This window comes from Ischnura elegans, chromosome 4 (genome assembly GCF_921293095.1).
Source record: "Ischnura elegans chromosome 4, ioIscEleg1.1, whole genome shotgun sequence".
NCBI classification, from domain to species: Eukaryota; Metazoa; Arthropoda; class Insecta; order Odonata; family Coenagrionidae; genus Ischnura; species Ischnura elegans.
The window spans coordinates 62,673,493-62,683,877 of NC_060249.1; the positions used below are offsets into that span (position 1 = coordinate 62,673,493).

Below are 10,385 nucleotides of genomic sequence, written 5' to 3' on the forward strand. Positions count from 1 at the left end.
GTGTGCTTTGCGTTCGAAGCCAACGATACACTCAAATTTGCTACAAAATAACACACTTACCCATAAGATATATATATACATACACATATGTGAGTATGTGTGCTGTCGCTCACATTGACCTGTGTGCATGCATGTGGTGGGAAGACTGAAAGCCATACAGTCTCCGTTTCATGTAATGTCTACATAAATGTACATTATTTGTTTATGTTACCATTACGAAGTTTGTTCTGTTTATCCTATTGTTATATCTTTTCTGTGATGTGATTAAAATCATCAGAGAAAAAAGTGAATACATAATAAAAGTAGTAAGAAAGTGAATGAGAAGATACAATGTGATAAATAATTTATATTTTTAGGGTAAATATTTTTTTTATATTAACCCCCGATAAGGGCAGAAATATTCTAAAATTATTTTCAAAACATAAAAAAAATTACACAAATGATTTAAACTAAATTTTACCCGTATTTAGCTTTAAAATATAATTTTATAAGTTTTAGCTTTTAGGGGTAGTTTTCACCCCTAAAAAATAAAAAGCGCCCTTCGGCATAACATAGATTTTGAAGTAGGGGGTATAATTAGTCTAATCCCAAATTTTTGCGCAAATCGATTCAGTTTGAAAAAATTGCAAGGTTTTGCACTTTATGAGCTTCATATCCCGGACTACTGCCTTATTTTACTCCCGCATTGTGCTACTGACAAAGCAATCACTGTTTTTCAGAAAATCAGCCGCCAAGTCGACCAAAAGTAAACTGAGGTATTGTGCTATCTTAAATCCCTCTTAAGTCAATTTGTCCGTTTATGAACTACTACACAGCTCGGCAATGATTTTTACTTCGATATCTTGCATTGAAGGCTCCACCACTCTTCTCTCTTAGCGAAGTGAGTGGTGTACCGTGCGATAACGTCAGAAGCCGTTTCAGGTCACGTGACTTCAAGCGATATTTTAGCATTTTTATCAAGCATTTATTGACGTTTATGGAGTACTAGGAGGGTTTTGGCTTACATATTTGGACTCGTGAGAAAATTTTCTATTCAACAAGACTAACTAGCATGATGAACAAATTTCATGCATTTTCCCCATTCCTGTCAACAATTACACTACATACGTTGCTTGCCTTACTTGAAGAATGGATTCACGTATTCCATTTTGGCACAAATGCGTAAAAAATCTATAGCAGTATATGAATAAAACCGGAGTTCGATCATCCACAATGGTCCGCCATATTTAGTAGCTCCCTTAGACAAGGCCGGAGGGCGACTAAGAACCGGCTGCTAAGATAGTAGCTTACTAAGCTTAGTAGCCCTTACTAACGATCTATGAATACCATTTTGCGAGTATGCTACTACTTGGAACGCTACTTAGGCGTTAGTAGCTTACTAAGGAAACTATGAAGGGTCGTATATGTCTAACCCTACTCAATTTGTAACTTTTATATGACTTATTATCGTTAAAAAATAATATAATGCTGCTTCAGAGAATTTAAAATTATTTGAAATCGATAAATAAATAAAAAACGAGTGAACGACTTGAAAAACCACTATTTCCCGCGTCGGGGACTCGATCTCACAACCTCTAAAATATTACCAATTATTTTCAAATTTTTTTTATGGAAAATCTTATCACTTAAACTGAGTGCTCTAAATTTGAGTGCCATGGCCGTATTTATTTTGTGCTTTAGAGGGTGGTGGGAAAGAAAATTTAGATATCTATCTGCTTTATGCGGTTTCCTGTACCAATCTATTATTATGGAACCATCAGAGTTTCTTTTAGTGATCATATCCAGAAAAGGAAGTTCATTATTTTTTTCTTTTTCTATTACAAATTGCAATTTGGGATGGAAATCATTGCAATTTGTAATAGAAAAAATAATGAACTTCCTTTTCTGGATATGATCACTAATAGAAACTCTGATGGTTCCATAATAATAGATTGGTACAGGAAACCGCATAAAGCAGATAGATATCTAAATTTTCTTTCCCACCACCCTCTAAAGCACAAAATAAATACGGCCATGGCACTCAAATTTAGAGCACTCAGTTTAAGTGATAAGATTTTCCATAAAAAAAATTTGAAAATAATTGGTAATATTTTAGAAAAAAACCACTTTCCAAAAAAATTAATCAATAACATACTGTATTCAAATAAAAAATCATCTTCACAGACTCACAATACAATAACTACAACAAATATATCAAACACAAATACAGACCAATATCGAGGAATGATTTATATAAATGGATTATCAGAACAAATTACCAAAGTATTCAAAAAAACAAATTTTAAAATAGCACATAAAAACTATAAAACCCAACATAAACTCATATATTCTAAACTTAAGTCAAATACCCCTATGCAGCTTAGAAGCAATATCATTTATTCAATTCCATGTAAAGACTGTGATAAAAATTATATAGGCCAAACATGTCAATATTTAAAAAATAGGATCTCACAACATAAAACATCAATTAAGACCAAAATTCAAATTTGTGCATTAGCAGATCATGCAATTACAAACAGTCACTCATTTCGTTTCGAAGAGGCCAAAATTTTAGATACAGAACCAGTTTTATCAAAAAGATTATTCAAAGAAATGTACCACATATCCAGAAATAAAAAAAGCTGCAATAAAAGAACAGACATTACTTACCTTAGCAAAATTTATCATAATTTAATAAATGACATAACCAACAAAGAAAGAAATCCAAGCAACCAAATTGTAAATAAATAAAAACAACATCAGACTTAAAGGTAAATTTTGAATATGTATTTCCATGTATTTTAATGTATAACAACTGTAAAATTGCCTGTATTTAACAAATTTTGTATCATAAATTATCATTTTTATAGCCCTGAGGATGGACAAATAAAATGTCCGAAACGTTGGCAAAGTTTGGAAAAAATTAAATAATATTTACAATGACCCACATCTCGTGATTTAAAAAAAAATAAAATTAAAAAAAAATATATATATATAATAAGGGGTCGTGAAGCATATAGTTTGAAAAATATTAAGGTCAGCTAAAATTTCTAGAGAAGCATAAGTGGCGCCACAAACTTTGTCCTAACACTTTTGAAAGTGACAGTACCATGTACCAAGTATAAACTGGATACCATATGTTAATTCACGAGTTTTTACGAAATTTGGGCGCATAACATGCAATTTTATTGATGTATATGCTTTTTCCAGTCCCCAGGTATAATTTAATTACAATCAAAAAAGGGGTCCGATTACGCTTCCTTGTGGAACACTTGATGCCACTTTAACTACAGCAGAGCTAATTCCGTCAAGAACTTCTATTTGTTTACGATCATTCAGACAGTCAAGTATCAAGTTTACCACTATTTCTTTTAATTCGCATGACTGTATTGTATTAAATTTTGTTGTGAGGTACCGAGTCGAAGGATTTTTTAAAATCTGGAAATAATGCGTCAACTTGTTTTTTTGATGCACTATATTTAAGAAATTCGTAAAGAAAGAGCGCAAGCTGTGTTTCGCAGAATCTACCTTTCCGAAAGCAGTGCTGACAGCAATGGAGGAAGTTACAACTGTGCAGGAAAATCATGATTTTGCTAACGACGAGACATTCGACTATCTTGCCTATAATCGATGTTAATGAAATTAGTCGACAGTTCCCTAGGTCATGTCTGCTCCCCTTTTTGAATACCGGTGTAATGTTTGCAATTTTCCAGTCCATAAGTGACTTTCCTTCAGACAATGACTTGGTGCTATCTGTGGCACTAACTCCTTGAGGACACGCACAGGTACTCTCTGCACCCGCAGATTTTTTATTTTTATCGGTTTTAGTTGTTAAGTTACACCATCACGTTGAATAGTGATTCCTTTCATTACTTCTTGTATGAATAGGGTTGTCTAAATCACACACCGTATCATATGTAGTGTAAACACTTTCATTTAAAACAAATAACGTGTAAGCTTTATCAATATTTTCGGTATAAAGTTTCATGTCTTTATCAAATAAAGAATCTACGGTTGCAGGCATTTCCTGAAGCTCTCTCGCATGTAACCAAAAAGATTTCAGATTTTCTTCGCGTGATTCACAGAGTACTTTCGGAGTTGTTTTTTCAGCTTTGCGCATCGTAACATTCTTATGCTTCAAGTTCCTTCGATTTTCAACAAACGTAACGGACATTTTGAGCAAGTTGCACCGTTTTCTCCGTTACATAAGGTCCCACCTCAAATCGTTGTTGCTCCTGCGAGGTTTTTTTAAAAATCGCCTTTCAGTTTTTGCGAAATATATCTATTGAATCCTTGGCGTAGAACTAGTGAAAGTATTTCCATGATACATCACTGTTTTTACTATCTGCTTTAGCTACATAGCCCGAGGACGATTCCTTAAAGCCAATGGAATCATTCTGAAAATATCAACGTATTTGTACAACACGCACGTCCGGAAACTTCTGTCTTTACAGTACAAAAATTAAGCATCAATATTTTCCCTGAGGTAAAATTTTCACGTCCTTCATCATCCCGTCATTCTCCTGGGTGTCAGAGTGAATTCCGCGATCGCGGTATACGCCACTCCAAACAATGACAGATATTGATTATTAGAGGAATTGAATGTCATTTCAATAGAACAACATTTTCAAGAGAGAGCAGGCAGGGGCTTGAAATAAAAACAAAACTCCGTTTCGGCCAGGCCTGCAGATGTAAGTGGATTTACTAAAACAAATTTTCAATTGACCCCCTGATTTCGAAGTCACCTAAGATTTGCGTTATTTCCAATAAATCTATCAATTTCATTGGCATAAACAATGTTTTTTTCTGAAAACGGTTATTACTAGATATGGCTTCCTATTATCAAAACTGCAAGTGACTACAACGAAAACTACGGGAACACAAAGCGCTCAAAGTTGGGCACTTGATTTTACGCGAAAAAACGGGTAGTTTTTTTAGAAAAACTTAAGCACAGGAAATAATGTGGAGCCGAAGATTTTTACAGAATATATTGCAGAGGGAAATATTCTTGGCAAAAGACGTAGATGATGACGAAGAATTTTATGCGTAATGGGACACACTTTTTAACACAAGGTATGACAAGGAAGACTGAAGATAAGGTATGTTGGAAGTCATGGCTGAAGCAACATAATCCACCTTTTAAAGAAGAAGAACCTTTATTAAAAACACTTTTTCTAGCCACAAAAGCTCTGCAAAATACTAAAATTCACGTCAGCAAACTCTTATGGTCAACTGGCCGACTTTCAAACATTTCAGGAAGTAATGGTGTTATCAATAAATTCACAACTATATTATTGTATTCTTAAACCATTTTTTCAGAAATTAAGTTTTCTTCCTTTATTACGGAGGTAATCAGGGCTGGCTTACAGTCCCGGCAACCCAGGCGACGTAGGGTCAAATACTGTAGTAAAAACATTTACTTCATTATAATTAGAAAAAAACTTTGTCCAGAATTGTTTGTGTCAGCTGTAACTCTTGCTTGTAACTCCGCCCAAGGTGATAGAAAGTAAGCCTATTCTTAAAAGTAGGGACGGACGGAGTGACACCGTATACCTACTGAACGGAAACTCCGACTGGCGGAAGCGCACCGCCCTCGTATTATGCCCCTTGGCCTCAGCAGCTCAAGAACTATTTCCGCAAGTGTCCATTCTGATTCCGTAGGTCCCACTTCTATGTTCTCGCTTGAGGAGCAAGGGAAATTGGTAATGCCTACTGTTTCGCAGGTTAGGATGTTATTAATACCTCGCGTGCCAAGGCATTAATAACAAGAGGTAATTTCCGGCGATAATTAAAGGATTAGCTTTTGCAATCCATCACTGAGCACGATACAATTTACACCGCACCCCCCAGCGGGTATAGTGAATTATTTACGCCACATATGCATAGCGATCTCATGAAAAACGGTATTACAATAATTCAGGCAATAAGAAATTAGGAAACTTACCCAGATTAGCTCGAAATTGACTGGTGTCCGGCTCTTGTGGCACGAACACAAGGCACTCCGAGAGATATTAGTTTTTCTTTCTACAGTTATTCTAAGAACGATGATAGTTATTTAAAAAATTATAGAAAGTACGAAGCACAAGAAAAAACGACGTGGCTAACACACCTCGATTTTACATCCGGTGAGCGAATGGTAATATAGCGGCGGGTCGTGATACAAGACGTACTGATCGCTTGTCCGTCGTGTATCACTGATTCATGCAATCCTATCATACGTATCTGTATGTCGTCATCGTATGATCATCACAGAGATAATGAAACTGATATGAATTAGTTAGCCATGACAAACCATTCTAAAGAATTCAGCAGGAGAAATTCTAGGTCAATGGTGGTCTGATAGATCACATAATATCGCACGTGTAATGTAAAATAGCGTGTTCAGTCAATATGATGGCCATTGCCTATTTAAAAATACATGAACTTTCTGCACTCCATTTAATAAGGCAAGGAAATATTACCCGTGAATTAATTCCACGCTGAAAATTTGATACAAAAGCGGAGACACATTTATGATAATAGGAGGTGTTGGTTTGGAGATTCTTATTTCAGGAAATAAAGGAGATATAAAACGTAAAAGTTTGCGAACAACAACATGCGAAAAAATATACAAAAGAATTCACATACATTTAAATAAAAACTGGTAGCAATTTTCCACAACATTTTAATGCGTACGACGCGTTTCGGCTCACAGAGCCATCATCTGGTACAAGACACTGTTTTACATATGAACATCACCTTTCTTTACCTTTGAGAAAAGGGGTGGGGGAGGATTTGACATGTTTGAAGAAGGGGTGGGAAACAGGCGTAAAGAGTGGAGACAGTGGGAAAAGATACAAGTGAAGAGGTACGGGAAATCCACGGGGGGGTTGAGAGGAGTAAAAAGAGGGGTAGGGTAGAAATAGAGGCGGCGCGGCGTGTCGTTAGAAATGAAGAGGTGAGAGTAAGTAGCGAAGCAGGAAAGAGGCGGGGGAGAGGAGCAGTGGCGCCGACTCCATGGGGCCTCAGGGGGCCCGAGACCCCTCCAAAATTCGTTATGGGTGTCAGGAAAAAATGAGTCAGGCTTGTCGATTTTCCCCGGAGTGTCCAGATATCGAGATTTGAGTTATCAGTTCTAATGTTGATCATATGACTCTTCTAAAATGCTTAAAAAACTTAAAACTCATTACTTATCAAATTTCCCGGGGCAACATCCCCGGTTTGGGCCCCCCCAATATTTTTTGTAAGTCGGCATCCCTGGAGAGGAGTAGCCGAAGGGTAGCTGAGAAAGGAGTGAGAATTAGCAGGGGTACCGGGAAGGGATTGCAGCCAGAAGAAAATGGTCAACGCAATACGGAGAGAGGGTGGGCGGACGGAAAAACACTGTGGAGGTTGAGTTGGTTAAGGAGTGGGTGAAGAAAGAATTTGACCATTTATTTTCGGGAAGGGGCTCCTAGGGAGATGAGAGTGGGTGATAAACACTTGTTCATTCATGAGAATATTTGTATCAATTTGTACTATTTCAAATTGCTCTAAAACATCAAGCCTTATGACCTTACCACTGAAGGGGCGGAGAAAATTCTGGATGAAAATGACAAGAATGGAAAGTCTGTACCAAATGTTTGGCGAGAAGTGACGTTTCATCCCAATTATCCTGCACCTTCTATATTCTTTCATTCTGATAATGAAACTTCTGCCTATTTGACCAATGTAACACAAGCTGCATGATTCACAATTAACTTTGTAAATGTCGGATTGATGGATGGGTTCTATTTCGTCTTTGTTACGACACAGAACTTCACCGAGAGTGCAAGGGTTGTAGAAAGAAACATTGAATTTATTTTTGGAGAATTTGTTTGCAAGCCTGTTGGAAAGGTCTCCCACAAACAATGACCGGCACCAATTTTTAGAATTCTCTGTGATGGGGGAAGGAAGCAAAGCTGTGAAATGGCTCACGTTTTCAACTTTCTTTGAAGGATTTTAGTTAAAGTATTTAAGCTGTAGCCATTTGAAATTGCAATTAATTTCATTGTGAAAAGTTCACAATTGAAATTGACTGCATTTAAAGGTAGATTGACCAATCTATGTAACATAGAATGAAAGGAGGATTACTTTTGGGAGGTCGGATGGCATGAGTAACTCGGAATGATTGTATCACTATAGCAAGGGTTTCTGCATACACCAAATTCATATTTGTCACCAACTATGGATATGGAGGGATCGAGAAAGTTTAGTTGCTTTTTGGATTCTATTTCTACTGTGAAGGTAATATTAAGATGTTGAGCATTTAAAAGATTCAGAAAATTATCAAATTGTCTGACACTTCCGGTCCAGCGGCAGATGATGTAGTCAACATAACGGTAACAGAATATGTTGGATAAGATAGAATGCCCGAATCAAATATTTGGCGTTCTGAATTGTCCATACATATTTCGGCTATTACAGGTGAAAGGGGGGGCCACATCGCAAGGGCGTCTGTTTGGTGATAAATATTCTTATTGTACAAAAAATAATTTTGGTTGGCAAGCTGTTCCATTAGACAATGAAGTTCACAAGACACACTGTTGTCAATGTTGTAGTCTCTCAGTAAGTCTCTCATAAGTAACAAGGTTGTTTGTACTGGTACAGAAGTAAATAGATTTTTTACGTCAAATGAAACTAGCTTGGAGTTGGATGGCAATGTGAGGTGTTGAAGTTTCTGTGACAAAATGATGGAGCTATTAATATTATATTTTGGTGAAAAACCAGGCAATTGCCTAAAAATGATATTTTATTTAGGGGCTAAGTTATAAAATTAGAGCAGGAAAATAAAGCACAATATCTAATTTGCATTATCAACGGGATATTTCTCAACGTAAGTACGCTCTTGAATCAGGGTTACCGTAAGGTTTCATCAAATCGCCAGTATTTCTCGAATGCCCACCAAATTTAAGATGTATCACTTTCACCTTGTAAATAACCCTAGAAATGTCCCTAATAGTCCACCGATTGTAGGATTATATACATAAAGGAAGGTGGCTGTTCATGAGAATAAATACCTACTGATTACGATTAAACCATGGGGAAAAATAAGGAGTATACTAGAAATATGTGGCTTTTGGTAAGGTAAACTAAGTATTTGCTGCTATATATTGCTGCGACGGAGTATACTACAAACAAAAGGAGGGCCTGGCAATGGGCTCACCACTATCTCCAATATTAGCCGAAATTTTCATGAACAATTTAGAAGAGAAAATCTTCGACCCCAAGAACAACCAAGTTTCAAATGTTTTATATTGGTTTCGATATGTCGACGATGTCCTTTGCTGTTGGACGGGCAGCCACAGACAATTAAACAACTTCTTATCATTCCTCAACTCAATACATGAAGCTATCACTTTCACCATGGAACTTGAAGATGACAAAAAGATAAACTTTTTGAACCTTTCCATCACTAGAAGTTCGTCAAAACACGAATTTGCTATCTACAGGAAGCCTACCTACACGGACCAAGTAATACCTTCAGATTCCGCTCACCCGATTTCACGTAAATTATCCAGCTTCAATTCAATGATTCACAGACTTATAAATATACCCATGTCGGAGATCAATTATAAAAAGGAACTTGCGACCATTAAGAAGATTGCTGTGACCAACGGATACAGTGCCGACATGATCAACTCTCTCCTCACCAAGAAACGGAAGAAGCACGCGATTGGCCTTAGTACTTCCCTCTTGCCAGCAGACATCAATAATGGAAGAAAGTGGTGTAAACTTCCGTTTTTTCAAAAGTTATCCTATAAAATAGGGAATCTCATTCCAAAGGACAAATATAAAGTCGCCTTCTACACACCACACTCGCTCAAAAAATCACTATGTAAAAACAAGGACACTATTGAGAAAACTAATCTGAGCGGGGTATACGAGGTATTTTGTGATTGTGGAGCGAGCTATGTAGGGCAAACAGGACGTGATTTCACCACGAGAATGAAAGAACACAAGAAGTGCAAAGAAAACGGTGATGAGACATCCATGGAAGCAAAACACCTGTTAAATTCGGGCCATGATTGCGAATTTGATCCTGTGATTCTCCACGTAGCCGACAAAGGAAGAAAACTTGATGCCCTGGAACAAATAGAAATTAACAGAAGGAAAAAGAGTAATAAGCCCCTCCTCAACGAACTTCTGTACTACACCAGCTCACCCCTCCTATCCATTGACTTCCATTAGCCATTCGTCCTCCCCTCCCATCCCTCTTTCCCCCAGGACGCGGTTGCCCGCCCCCCCCTCATCCTCCTCGACGGCCGACACCATGAGGCATCCAGGGGTAGGTGACCGGACCGAGCGACTGGAGCGTTGGAACCCAGCGGAGAGGGTACCAGGGGCCTTCCCACCATCCCCTTGGAGGAAGACATTAAGGACAATTAGTGTATTTGTCATAATCCTCT

General features: G+C 37.3%; 1 protein-coding gene across 1 annotated transcript; it reads left to right on the forward strand.

Moving 5' to 3' along the window:
• The first annotated feature begins 9,534 nt into the window (after nucleotides 1–9,534).
• On the forward strand, nucleotides 9,535–10,167 carry LOC124158154. The gene has a single exon (XM_046533338.1). It carries the CDS (start codon nucleotides 9,535–9,537, stop codon nucleotides 10,165–10,167), a length of 633 nt encoding a protein of 210 aa, XP_046389294.1.
• Nucleotides 10,168–10,385: the final 218 nt, after the last annotated feature.